The 13853-nt window shown below is 42.2% G+C and overlaps 2 protein-coding genes across 3 annotated transcripts; one reads left to right on the top strand and one right to left on the bottom strand.

Annotated features, from left to right (window-relative positions):
- Positions 1-825: 825 nt before the first annotated feature.
- rassf9 (Ras association domain family member 9) lies at positions 826-8888 on the bottom strand. 2 transcript variants are annotated; one of them, XM_088416217.1, is made up of 2 exons: positions 8762-8888; positions 826-3727 (listed from the first exon to the last, which is right to left on the bottom strand). In XM_088416217.1, exons 1-2 carry the CDS (start codon positions 8806-8808, stop codon positions 2560-2562), a joined length of 1215 nt encoding a protein of 404 aa, XP_088272343.1. In that variant the 5' UTR covers positions 8809-8888; the 3' UTR covers positions 826-2559. The 2 variants fall into 2 exon arrangements, with proteins under 2 accessions (XP_088272343.1, XP_088272344.1); XM_088416218.1 differs by having other exon boundaries at positions 826-3816; positions 8762-8873.
- An 88-nt stretch (positions 8889-8976) lies between these two features.
- On the top strand, positions 8977-13388 carry nts (neurotensin). The gene is made up of 5 exons (XM_088417482.1): positions 8977-9007; positions 9860-10247; positions 11164-11216; positions 11821-12126; positions 12596-13388. The coding sequence occupies exons 2-5, from the start codon at positions 10181-10183 to the stop codon at positions 12752-12754; spliced, it is 585 nt and encodes a 194-aa protein (XP_088273608.1). The 5' UTR covers positions 8977-9007; positions 9860-10180; the 3' UTR covers positions 12755-13388.
- The last annotated feature ends 465 nt before the right edge of the window (positions 13389-13853 follow it).

The raw sequence follows: 13853 nt of genomic DNA, 5'->3' as shown, positions 1-13853 counted from the left end.
GTGCCTCGGTTGAGGAGGAAGACATAGTGGAAGATGGAGGGGGTGTTTAAAAAGAAATTTGTGCGTGTGTGAAATAGATACCCTCCCCCGCAGCTGGCCCGTCTGTCTTGAGTACAAAGAGGCAGTCTGTCAGTCGTACGTCTGACGGGAAGAGACCTCTTTTTTTTTTTTTTTTTTTTGCCCTGGAGACCATTCCCTCTGATTATATGTTCCACCTTAGCCTCTTTCACACAGAGACTACGCTTGCAAAGGCCGAATATCGTAGCTTTCATACAGCAACACAGATATTTACATGGCATCTGATATTCACCTTTGGATTTCATGCCAGCTTGGAGTGTGGAATTACCTTCCATGAAGTCCCATTTTCCAAAAATTTGAAGACATCCTGAAAATCTATTAGCATGTCTCACAATTTGTCTTCTTTTGTACCGCCTATCCCAGACAAAAATCCGTACATATGTTATGATTTTTTTCCCCTTAGCTTTTGGGGTAGTATCAAAGCCATAACAGAGGGGTGGATTATTATTTTTTTTTTTTCTGGAAAGCCAGGTACTTTAGCTCCTGCCACTACTGTTGGGTTGAAAGCGCTTTTCACCATCTCACGACCGTTAAGGTGAAAGAGCAGACATTTATGAAAATATTCCGCCATTGCTGTGTTCTGTTTGAAAGGTAATGGTGAACAAATAAACAACAGTTACAATATGCATACAGAAAACAAATGAAAATGAATCAAATAAAATGACAGATATTTTGTTCGTCCGTGTAATTCTGTCGAAAATTCGTGAAATTTTGCAACCCGGAAATATTCCGCCACAAATTCAAGTGTCACATTTTCATCCGTTTATTATGAAGGTTTAAATGCACATTTCAACTTCATTGCGTGGATTAAAATCGTGGGATAAATAAATATATCATCTTTGTACAACTGTAGCATTTTTTCAACCTCGACAGTCACAATGGTTAACATAAAATATATCAACATCAGGCATATAAACAATCGTGTTGAGAATAAACGTCGTCAAATATAAAAAAAAAAATATCTTATATATATATACAGTACATCTTAGTGAGTTTTAATATAAAACACTGATAAAGGACAAATATATGAATTTGATATTCAACCTCGCCGGTTTGAGGTTTGTAGTAGTGGTTTAGTCAGTTCAAATTGTTACGGAGGTCCTTAAAAATCATGTCGCAAAGATTTTATAGGGTCCGTTAAAATTCATATTTTGTTTCATCATACATACATGTCATTTTTAGGAAGTAGTCAAACATAGTTCGTTAAAAAACTGGGTTTTAGAGGCACATTCCACGTGTTTACAAATCTATTGAAGCTTGAGGTGAAATTGGACTCTCCAGCGCTAGGGGTACCGGAAGTGACCTTCTCATAAAAGCTTTGTAATGTCACATTATGATAACACCAACGAGATCTCCACAAAAACTCAATCTTTGCCTCCTGACCTTTGAGTCAACTTTTGGATGATTGGTGCAAAACCAGGAAGTAAACAGGATGTGGGTGTGGCCAACGTTTTTAAAAGCGCAAATATGAGTTTAGGTTATACATGTTTTTTTTTTTAGGACGTATTGCAGATTGCTCTGCTCTTGTGTTTAACTGGCGACCAGTCCGGTGTCTCCTTTGAGTTGACAGTCAAAAGAAAAACTCTTGCGTCTAGCTACTACAAAAGTTTGTTAACGCTTATGATCATATTAAAAGTCCTTCTCAGACACGCTTGTCCAGTAGTGCAGACATCCATCTTCAGTGGTTTAGGAAACCTTGAGAGATCCTTTGAAGGGGTGGTCTTTTGTCCAGCGGTAGAAATCTCATTTGGAGATGTTTTTCTCAACATCCACGTCCCATAATTTTCTAGAAGTCCAAGTAGTAGGAGATATCCATTTCATTGGTTTTGAAATAGTTGTTTCCAGTGGTATAGACATCTTTCACAGGTCCATGTTCACGTATGTCCATTGTCCAGAAATCTTCATATGTCCATGTCCAGAGATAGAGACTTTGTTTAGAGGTCTGGTCTGTGTCTAATACCTTTTGGATGTCCACGTCCAGAGATCTTCAGATGCATCTGTCAGGACATTCTTTAGACGTTCATGTCCATCCTTTAGAGGACTACTCCGTGTCCGGTGTTGATAACATCCCGGGATTTGATGTCCAGCGTCTCTCTAAGATCATCTTTTGACAGCCGTATCTTCATTTACTTTCGAAATCTGATTCTAGACATCTGTGTCCAGTGGATGTCTGATGGCAGAGACATTCTTTTAGGGGACTGGTCTGTGTCGAGTGGCAAAAACAGTCTTTAGATGTCCATATCCGGTTGTCTTCACACATATGAGTCTTGACAGGACTGGTCTGTGTCCTCTTCAGACGTTTGTGTCAGGAAACCCTTGTGTCCCGTGGTGGAGACATCCTTAAGGTCTACTCCAGCGGTCATTACAATTTGGAATTTAAAGTCCAGACATCTTTAGGCAACTTACGTCAACTTAAGACAGCCATGTCCATATCTTCTGAGTTCGGTGTCCAGCGGTCCAAACGTCCTTGAGATATCTGCTTCAAACGTCCGTGTCCAGCGGGGGAGGGATGTCCAGGCCGGGCGAAAGCGAGTCCTGGCTGTGCGTGGAGCTGATTCCGGTGTCCGAGTCCGTGTCCGTCACATCCGAGGGGAAGTGGACGTGTTTGACCGCGGCGGCTTCATTTTTCGCCTTAGCGTTTCCGTCGGCGATCTCCTGGGCGGCGTCGCTCATCTGCAACGATCTGAGCTGAGCGGCCAAGTGCCAGCACTCCTGATCCCTGGAAAGCCAGGTGGCCTCGGAGCATCGGATCTGCTTGTCCAGCTCGGCCGCCTGGCTGTGCAGGGACACGCCGGTCAGGTAGCTGCGCCTCAGCTCTGCCCGCATCCGTTCCAACTCGGCCAGGAGGGACTCGTCGGCCTCCGAGGGCGTCCAGGGAGCGGCCGGCGCGCCTTCCCGCTCGTCGCCCGCCGCCGTCTCCTGCTCGGCGTCTATGTCGCGGCAGAGCTGCGCTATGAGCGCCCGCTGCCTCTGGACCTGAAGCTCCAGCTGCTGGACGTCGTCGTCAGCTTGCAGGAGCTCGTCGAGCTCCTCGGAGTCGAAACCGCGAGCTTCGGGATCGTCTCCGTGGTCCTCCCGCCCTTGAAAATGCCCGATCTCCGCCTCCAGATCCGCCATGCGCTGGATCTGCTCTCGGATGGTTTGGTCCTGGTTGAGGATCAGCTGCACCATGCGATCGATTTCCTCGGTCCCGGCGGACGTCTTGCTCTCCTTGTGGAGTTTCTCCAGCTTCCGGAAGGCCTTCCTCACCACGCGCTTCTGCTTCTCCGCAGGAAGAGCCTGAGGGTTCCTGACGTATCGACTCCGGTTCCTTGTAGGCTTCATAGCCCTCGGAGGCACGACATCGTCGCTTCTGACAAGAACAAACTGGACGAAGGGTCTCTGGTCCCCCCAGGCATACCACAGCCTCAGAATCCTGCTGAGGGGCGGCAACACCCTCTCGAAACCCTTGTAGCGCTCCACCAGACTGAAGTCTTTGGGATCTCCGTGCAGGAGTCGCTTGCTCTCCGGGACCGATCTGTGATCCTCCAGTAAGGCCTGAATCATGTCAGCGCAGGTGGTGTGCTTGGTCACGCCGCAGACCACCTTCTCCTCGTTGCACACCGTCACCTGGATCTCCTTCCCGGCGACGGGCTCGCTGACTTTGGTCCTGGGGAAGACGGCAACAAGAACATCCATCTTTTAGGTGTTTACGATTCCATTTTGACCAGGTTTATCCTCAGCTTCTGTCGTAGCTTTCTTGGTACACAAAAACAAAAACCAAAGCCACTATGTAAACCAAGGTTTTGAGGAAAACTGGTATTCAACACATATATTATATTACCTTATATCTGGGATCACCAACCTTTTTGAAACTGAGAGCTACTTCTTCGGTACTGAGCAATACGAATGTGAAGACACGATCATGCTAATGATTTCTCACAAGAGGAACAGCTGGTAGTAAATATGTCAATCGAGTTTAATACTTAATATATGTATAATCGTTGTAAAATTCCACGTTACTAACCCCTGCCTTATTTGAACCTATTTAAACTATTACCATATTTTCCGCCCTATAAGGCGCATGGGATTATAAGGCGCACCCTCAATCAAATGACACGTTTTAAAACCTTTTCCATTTATAAGGCGCACCGGATTATAAGGCGCACCCTCAATTAATGACATATTTCAAAACTTTTTCAATCACAATAGAGTAATACTCAAAGTAAAAACAATTATAACTGAAATAATAATTCTAAACTCTCAATCATAACTCAATGTCAATATGAGCAACCTTGTTCAAGTGTAAACACACAAAAGAAACAGGTCAAGCTTACTTTATCACTTCATTCCCCATCTACCAATCCCAATCTCAATATTGATCCATATATAAGGCGCACCTGATTATAAGGCGCGCCGTCGGCTTTTAAAAAAAATTAAGGCTTTTAGGTGCGCCTTACAGTGCGGAAAATACGGTACTTGGTGAAAAACTCATTTCCATGAAAACCTTTGAAAACGTTCCCTCAGGAAAAAGTATACTTATAACAAGAAAAATGATGTTTGAGCCAATCCTTTGTTTTACTACACAAAACACTCAAGTAATGAGTACGTTTTGCGGACTTTGAAGGCGCGGCCGAGATCCGGACGACAGTGACGACGTGCCTTCCGGACTCGATTCTATCGATGTTTGGCTAAAAGCTCGTTTCAAGCATTTTACGTGGCGTTCCTTATTATTTTATTACGGAAGCCCTCATTACCTTTTGCCATCCGGAGCATAAGAAGCTTTTTTTGAAAATGAGACGTCTCTATACGTGGCTAATAGGCCGGCGCTAATGCAGCGCGGCTAATACTCATGACTCGGAATGGCACGGACGTCCGAATGGCGGCAGAGGTTAATCCGATCACCGGATGACATTTGCAGACGTCGCGATTGGATTTGCGTTTGGCGGTTAGCGCTGGCATGACGGGCCCAACGTTTGCGTCATGCCGTTTAATGTCATAGCTGTGTCAGGTAATCCCATTTTACTATGGTGCTGAAATCCGCCGGCTTTTATAGACGCTGTGAAACTGGACCCCTATGCAGGGGGGACTAAAAAATGTTTATAACGCAGTCTTGACAAGACTCAACAGGGTGGCGCAATTGAGGCGCAGGTTGCTAAAGTTTAAACTACTCATTTGTTGTTGTTATTAAAAAAAAAAAAAAGTCCATTTTTTTTTCAAAAATCTGCCGGTTCTGCTCCTGTAAGTTTTACATTCCTAATTCATTATTGTTATTAGTTTCAAAAGTATCTTTATTTTTTGAATAAAAAAAAGAAAAATGACGATACTATTTTTTTTCTTATTATTAAATATATTATATTTATTATTTTACTCAAAAAGTATATCTAGTTCTTGCATTTATTCTTTAAAATATGCCAGTTCTGTTTTGGTAAATATTGAAAAATATTCAGTTTGGCTGAAAAAAACCCAAAACAAAACATTTTTTGCTGGAAAAAAATGCTAATTTATTTCTAAAACTGTAACATTTTTCTTGAATGAATACTGTGTACTGTACACACACACACACACACACACACACACACACACACACATATATATATATATATATATATATATATATATATATATATATATATATATATATATATAAAATAAAGGAATTTTTTAGAGAATTGTTTTTCTAATTTAAGAAATATATTTGCAAAAATGTCAGATGATGAAAAAATACCATATATATTTTAGACAAAAGGAAATTGCACGTGGTTATGAAAAAAGTCATACAAAGCTGACCCACTCAGTCAAAAAAAGTCAAAATCATGTAACAGTTTGTTTTCAAAAACAAAGCTGCATATTCAACAAAAAAAAAAAAAATCATATTTGTGTAGGCAACTGCTGTCTTGTGTACTAGATGCTATTTAATTATAAGGTACATAGTGGAAATGTAGCCAGTGTTGCGTTACAAGTCCATCTGGTAAAACAAGTCATCAATCATGTCAGTGCATATAAAAGTTATTTTTACAAACTAAAATTATGAACACACAGGTGGATAAACACATTCGGAGCAGGAAGAGTGTGCACAACTGTGTGTGTGTGTCCTCAGACACAATCACCACTTCCTGTGCCAGACAGGAAGTACAAGTTTGACCCTTGCCTCATTATTTTCCACCCAAATAAGTTGACGCATCCTCCTGAGGGCCAGCCTATTCATTTGTGTCCACTGGGGTGTCCCTTTTGTCTCAGCAGGACACATCAAGCATGAGGGGAAAGGCCAGGATGTCCTCTGCTGAGGACACTAGGGCTTATCACTTAATTCCATATCTTTCACACAGAACCCAGCAAAGGTGGGCTTCCACGCTCAAATTTGACGCCCCCGTCCCGGCTTTCCACTTTTGCGCAAACGGTGGGAAACACTTTGAAGTTGGCGTTGATGTTTTGGAAAAGAAAACGAGTACGCGTTCATCTCCACATTCCATGTTGATGCGTTTCACACGGAACCCAGCGAAGGCAGGGTTTTCACTTTTCCAATATGGCCCAAATGCTGAGAAACAGTTTCAAGGCGGCTTTGTCGTTTTGAGGGGAGACAAATGGGTACGCGTTCATCACCCTAATCTGTGATAATCATTTTCACACAGAACTCAGCAAAAGTGCGTTTCCATACTGGAATTTGACACCCCAGTCCCGGCTTTCCTCTGTTCCAATATGGCAAAAACGGTGGGAAAGAGTTTGACGGCGGCTTTGATGTATTGAAGAAAAAAAAAAGAATAACATCGGCTTGCGTAGAGGAAAAGAAAAACACGGGCGGCGCTTCCTGTCGGGGGGGGGGGGGGGGGGGGGGGCGCTTATCAGGGCGGGGGGGATAAGGGAAATAACATCATCTTTATCTGCGGGATGATTCGCGTTGTCATCTGGGAGAAGAGACACAACACGCCGCTTCCCGTCCTTATCTAGCAACAACAACCGTGACACAAACTTCACACGAGTCCCAAAAGGGGACAACCGCCGTTTTATGTTGGGGGGGGTGAGTAAGATCTTTTTTTACCCTCAAAAATAAACTTTAAAACATAATCACCAAGTGATTTTTTTTTCGTACCATTTTAGTGGCGTTTGGATACTCATCCCGATCCCGCTATCGCAACACCAATATATATTACTAAAGTCCAATCATTTTATCGCATCATTGCACGTCATGATTTGCTAAGTTGTACTTTATTTTGCTTTTATTGTACATGATAGTCATATTTATTATCCAATCAGATTGCCGATGATGTCATTGCTATACAACCAGGGACGATGATGCCTGTTATTATTACGCTATATGATTTCTGGGTGTGTTTGACAGAACAATTGCAAATAAGTGCATTTTGGCGGCGTGTGCAGATTTGCGACTGGGTTATGTGCTAAATTTTTTTTCCCATGCGTTTGTAGGCAAAGGAGAGCGCCTAGCAATTAAATCCAAGTCGGTGACAGCTGAGGCTTGAGCCGCTGCCCCCGTCTCCTCAAGGAGCACTCCAGGCCGCATTTTTTAGAGGTGGCATGCGGATTTAACCCCCCCCCCCCCCCCCCCCCCCCCCCTCCAAAAAAAAAAAATCCATGAAAAAGCAGCAGAGTGAGCCACTTGAGCAAATTGCGGATTGAACAAGTGGCCACATGACAGTGTTGGCTAAAAAAAAAAAAAAAAAGAAAAATATACGTTGGCTAGGTAATTACGCAAAAATGGTGACAAAACCAGTCATTCACATCATCGTTCATTTTGCATATTTTTTGTTTTTTCAAACAAATAAGCAAAATGTTATCCATTATTTGAATATTAGATGAGATCATCTATAGAATAACCGATTCTATAAACATTTGACTGTGACTACAGCGCTACAATAATGACTGACAGAAAATGGCCCAAAAATAAACAAAGTCAATTGAACACATATGCTTCTGTTGTGCATTTTGGCCACCGGGGGCAGTACAGCATAGGTGACAGTCACCGACCTTCAGCAAGCAATATTAGCTGTTCTTTGCAGAGGATACAAAATATATGAGTCTGTATGTTTAGAGGACCAGTCTACCTGTGTTGCGGCACCAATTGTGTTTCCATTAAAATGCCACAACATCAAAGTTATTCATTTCCTAGTCTAAAGCATTTCTTATGTACGATATATGGGAGCCAGCCCATTGATTGGTGTCCACTGTCCTTTGTGTCTCTGCGATACAGCAAAGTGAGTCGTATACCAGACAAACACATGAGACATGGTCCCAAATGCCAGGACGTCCTCGACCGAGCACACGAGGACTTAGTGAGGAAGCTCCAAAGAATCAAAAACAAATGTCAACAAAATAGGAAAATAGGGATCAGTGCATTTCGAATGAAATTATCGGGACAATTTGGAAGACTTTTTTTGGTGGTATTTGAGCTAAATCCGTTTTCTTTTGAGAACAAAGCAATCATAAATAATAAATAAATAATCAATCAAAAATAATACTCCTGAATAAGGTCCTCCCAGAGCACGTTTGGACTAGATCGTTTCTTTTCAAATAGTGACTACAAACCTTTGTTATATTCCACATTGTATCACTTTAACTTCATTACAATGGCAATATTAACACTTGAAACCGCGTTACACGCCTGACCTGGTTTCCACTTGCGCGGAATCCCCCCCCCAAGACAATGTCACGTAAAACCGTGAGCGGGGTGGGGGTGCTTTCAAATTACCTGTTTTTCAGACGAGTTTTCAGGAAGTTCTTCCCGAACGGAGCCATTGCAGTCGTTCCAAACTCCTCACAAGCACCGTCACGCACTCTTAGGAGCGACAAACTGACAAAAAGTTTCTCACTGTCCCGGCAGGAACTCCAAAGGAGGAGGAGGAGGAGAGGAAGGGGGAGGAGGAGGAGGAGGAGGCAACAGTCGGCCGTTAAACTGGCTCAACAGCGTCCCTACGCACCTGCATGGCCAGAGGCGGTACTGCAATCCATCTCTGCGTTCACACCGTGAATGAACAAAATTGATAGAAATGAGAATGATGGTACCTTGAAATTTGACAGGTTTTTTTTTTTTCCAACATCGCGGTTCGGTTATTGCGGCTGCACGTTTAGCTATTTTTCTTAATATTTTTCTTCAAGTTGGACCAGTCAAACAAAATATCCTTTTTTTATTTTTATTTTTTTACGAAGGAAACCACCTTTAAAATTGCAAGAGAAGCAAAAAAATATGGATTTTCACTTTTGACCATATGCTATTGCTGGTTAGGGTTAGAGTCTGACAATTTATTTTTTAAACGAAAGAAACGACCTAGAAAGAGAACAAAGGCAATAAACAAACAAAAAGCACATTTACACTCTTTTTTGAGGGGGGCGTGGATGTTCATTTTTGACTATAATTTTACTATAGTATAGCAGTGCTTCTCAATTATATTTTGCCAAGCCCCCTAAGGAAGGAAAAAAACTTTTCGCACCCCCCCCAATCGCTGACTATAACTAAAATTATCTATAAAAATTGTAATCAACCCTGTATCATTTTTCTTATTGATAAATGGAAAAAAGCAATATCAATCAACTTTCAACAACTCGTTATTTTTACAGCGTTTATACGGGTTACAGCTTCGTCTAAAACTGAAAAAAAAATAACCATCAAAGTGCCTGAAGCTAAAAAAAAATCATGACAATTCTTATTTTATTGCAATTAAGCTCCACATGACAAAAACAAAGTCCCGGGGCTCGTCCGCGCCCCCGACATCCCCCCTCCGTTTCATTTAAAAAAAATGAAAACGAAGCAACAAAAAAGAAGGCGCCAATGAATCATCCCCTCTTGCAGATCATTTGCTGCCAAACGCCGAAAAAGACACTCATCCAAAAGTCATGACGCCACATTGACGTGCGATGACACATCTGGATGAAGACATGACGGTGGGAGAGTGGGGGGGGGGGCGCTCTCATATATAGCGGAGCTCGCGTCCGATCTTCGGTCATCGGCAGCAGCGAGGAGGTCTCCTGGAAAAGTTTCACCTCCATGGACTAAAAAGACTCCCGTCTGGGATTTGCCCTGCTTTTTCTTTGGCTTTTCTACTTTGTGCTTTTCTTTCCTTTTGTGTGTGTGTGTGTGTGTGTGTGTGTGTGTTTGTTGAAGCCGGCCAAGATGCAGGCTCACTTGGCGTGTGTCACGCTGCTGCTGCTGTGTTTCACCTGCGGTTCGCTCTGTGCAGGTAAGATGCTCGCAATGCTCACTTTTCGCTCACACTTCATTTTTTTAACACACACACACAAGGGGGGTTTTCAGTGGTAGTGGGGATGTCTCATTGACGTGATGCATTTTGCATCCCCGAACTTTAACCATCACAGCTTAATCTCAAGTAAATCTAAACTCTCAAAAAGAGGTATCCACAAGTGCAAGAAGTCCCCACAAGGACAGTAAAATCCCAAATTTTGTCCCCATCATGTAGGGAAAAAAAAGGAGAGCCGTGCAGGCTCTTTCACACTCACTCGAGAGGCTTTTTGCTTAGTGGAGACATGTCTTTGACATAATGCATTTCCTAGCCCCAAACCCGCTACACAAATGGGCGAATCTCAACAAAATAAAACAATTCAAGGCTCCACTCTTAAAGCGAGTGAGCCTCAAATGTTCCGAATTTGTGGGATCCACCAATATGGTCCCCACAAGTGCAAGAAGTCCACAAAAAGACATTTTTTACTGTTTTTACTGTCTACCAGAATTTTGGTCCCCGCTATGCAGCAACAATCAAGCCCCCCCCCCCCCACACACACACACACACACAACAAATAACCGTTTTAAAATTATTATCACTGACATAATTTGGATGATAATTGTCATGATTTCTAACTCTATTTGTTACCGCAACAACAATAATAATGATAACAATCATAATGATAAACACCACAAATTTGTTTTGCTGGCTGAGTCTGATTTTTATGAAGATTCAGACTTATTATTTGTATTATTTGTCATTATAATGATGATGATAATAACAATGATTAAAGCAATCCTACGCTATGTTTTTAAAATGTTATTTGTTTATCTTAATACATTTATAAAGTACTCTTCCTACAAATGAACATTTGTTTCATGTTGAACAATATTAATACCATAATGTTCTTCTTCAGACATGGAGCAGGAGCTGGGAGAACAACTCCTCGGCAGTTTGTTTGCTTCAAAGGTACGAACAAAAAAAGCCGATAAAAAAATCAAAATCCAAGCTGATTTTTATCGTTTGAGTTTTTTCAATCCCAGCTGCACTCGGGTATTTTGTAGAGGGAAACACTGACATCTGCTGGCCGTTTTGTGGAACGGAACCATTTTCCCCAAGTAGACGTTTCAAATCTAAAAAAGTTGAAAAGGCCATGGCCAAAAAGACCGAGCGAAAGTCATGACCAGATGAAGCTTCATGAAGCACGTGATCATTTTGAGATCGCACTCTTCATTTAAAGATGCAGTGCAAATTTAGTACATTCCCATTCAACCCAAAAACATGAGGCATTATTGGACAGGCGATGGAGTCCAACTTCGATTTGTCAAAAGATGAATGTCCACTACAGTGGACACAAGGACTTAGTAAGCTAGCTTGAATGAGTCAAATGTAGTGAATATAAATAAATAGGGGGATGGATAAATTTGGCGCTGTCATTTATTTTTGTTTTTTGTTTGTTGTATCTGTTACATAGAATAACAACAATCAATAACATAGAAAAAAAACTAAAATGAATACAATAAAATCTAATAAAACAATGAGTCGACGTGCTTATCTTTCTTTGTGCAAGCAGCTGAAAGAGGCGAGCGAGCAGAGCGCCCCCTACTGGCGCCTTTCGCTGGACGCCCTGTGCCGGCTGGCGGCCGGCTTGCGACGAGGGGACCTCGCCGACGCGGCGGAGGAAGTGGCCTGGCCTAGCCGGGGCGGCGAGGAGGCCGAAGACCAAGAAGAGGAGGAGGAGGAGGAGGAGGAGGAGGAAGAAGAAAAGGAGGCGGAGCGTCAGCAAATGTCCAGAAGGGGGTGGAGCAAGCACAGGCTGGAAGGACCTTTCAGCCTGCAGCGCATTTGCTCGGCGCTGCTGCACACTCGCCATTCCACGGTCAGTTGCATATATATATATATATATATATATATATATATATATATATATATATATATATATATATATATATATATATATATATATATATATAATGAATATATAATGAACTGCTACTTTACTTGCCACCAGGGGGCACTTTGCACTAGTAAACACCGTTTGGCATGTTACTGTTGTGTTGGGGCAGTATTCCAATAATCTGAGTGTGTCTGTGTTTTGTTGAAAATATTTTGGTGCTGCTCCCCTTTTTTTTTAAACGTGCAGGCATGTTCGATTTTAAATAATTCCAAACAAATTTCTGCTTAAATGTCTGCTACTCCAACCTGCAGCATACAAGCAAGCTTGTAAGTGCAGCTACCAATGTATACTGTAAAGGTTTTTAAAAAAAGGTCATTTAAAAAAAAAAAGTGAAAGATGCGATACGTCCGTCTTTGCCCGCAACTAACAGCGCCCCGTCGTGTCCCGGCAGCTCCGCCCCGACTCCTCGGAGTACGCGGTGGGAAACGGCGGCGTCGGCGGCGGCGAGGCTTGGCCGAAGCGCAAGTCGCCGTATATCCTAAAGAGGCAAGCCCCCCACGTCGCCAAGTCCCGGCGGCCGTACATCTTGAAACGCCGGCAAATTTACTAATTTATGTGCACCGCCGGCCGCCGACTTCTTCCGCTCTACCCACCTTCGTCCCAAATAAAAAGTCGAGCATCACATTGGATGACAAGCTATTTTTTTCTTTATCGACACTTGGTTTCATTTGTGCTCGCCACTAAAGAATTGTGCTCCCAAAAAATGTCTCGTGGCCCAAATGTGGAGAAGCTGCTAGCTTCTTTCTGTTGGATTCAAGATCTAACAATGGAAGAGGCCACTTAAGTTAATTTTTTTTTGTGTGTGTGCCTCTCAAATGGCTGTCTCAGCGATGTCATGGGGTTCCACAGGGCTCCATTGTAGGGCCCCTGATTTTTCTCTTGGCATATGTTGGGAAAATATGTTGCTGTTGTGTTGCTAGACACACATACACACACATGCATGTATATATATATATATATATATAAATATATAAAGAGCGAGAGAGAGAGAGAGAGAGAGAGAGAGAGAGAGAGAGAGAGCGAGAGAGCGAGAGAGCGAGAGACAGAGACATGGGGAGATGAAACTGAAGTAATGAAAATTCTACTTTGAAGTGCCACAAAAGTACAGTATTTGGTATTTTTTCTGCTTGGATACCTTTTGCTTCTTTTTTTGCCTTTTTCTGTCAACATTTGCAATTATTTACTCAATAAACATAAAAATAAATGCACAAAAGTCCTCCCATGTCAGTCTAAAACATGAGAAGGTTTGGTGCTTTTTTTCCTTCTTTTTTAAAACAATTTTATTCTATTTATTGAGTGGTTAACTTCCATTTATTTTTGATGTAAGAACGAAAATTCAAAATAACACAAGCATGCTTAAAAAAAATAGTGCAAACAAAACTATAAAACAACGCTTAAATGTTTTAACGTCTAAAATGCTGACAGGCGAGTTCCCATTACAACCGCTAGATAGCACTGTTGTCTAAGTTATTTACCTGCCTTCATGTTTTGTGTCATAAAATTTAAGCTAATGCCATTTCTACACTTCAGGTTTGGAACAAAGGTTCCAGTTTAGGTTTTGGGTTTCAAAGTAGGTTTTGAAATGGGTCAGAGTTCAAGGGATGGTGTTGAATTACTGTGAGGATTTTAAAAAGGGGTTCAGCTGAGAT

This window comes from Hippichthys cyanospilos, chromosome 6 (genome assembly GCF_059441005.1).
Source record: "Hippichthys cyanospilos isolate Australia breed blue-spotted pipefish chromosome 6, RoL_Hcya_1.0, whole genome shotgun sequence".
In the NCBI taxonomy this organism is placed as follows: Eukaryota; Metazoa; Chordata; class Actinopteri; order Syngnathiformes; family Syngnathidae; genus Hippichthys; species Hippichthys cyanospilos.
The sequence above is the reverse complement of the archived record's forward strand: the minus strand, read 5'-3'. Positions and strand labels throughout refer to the sequence as shown.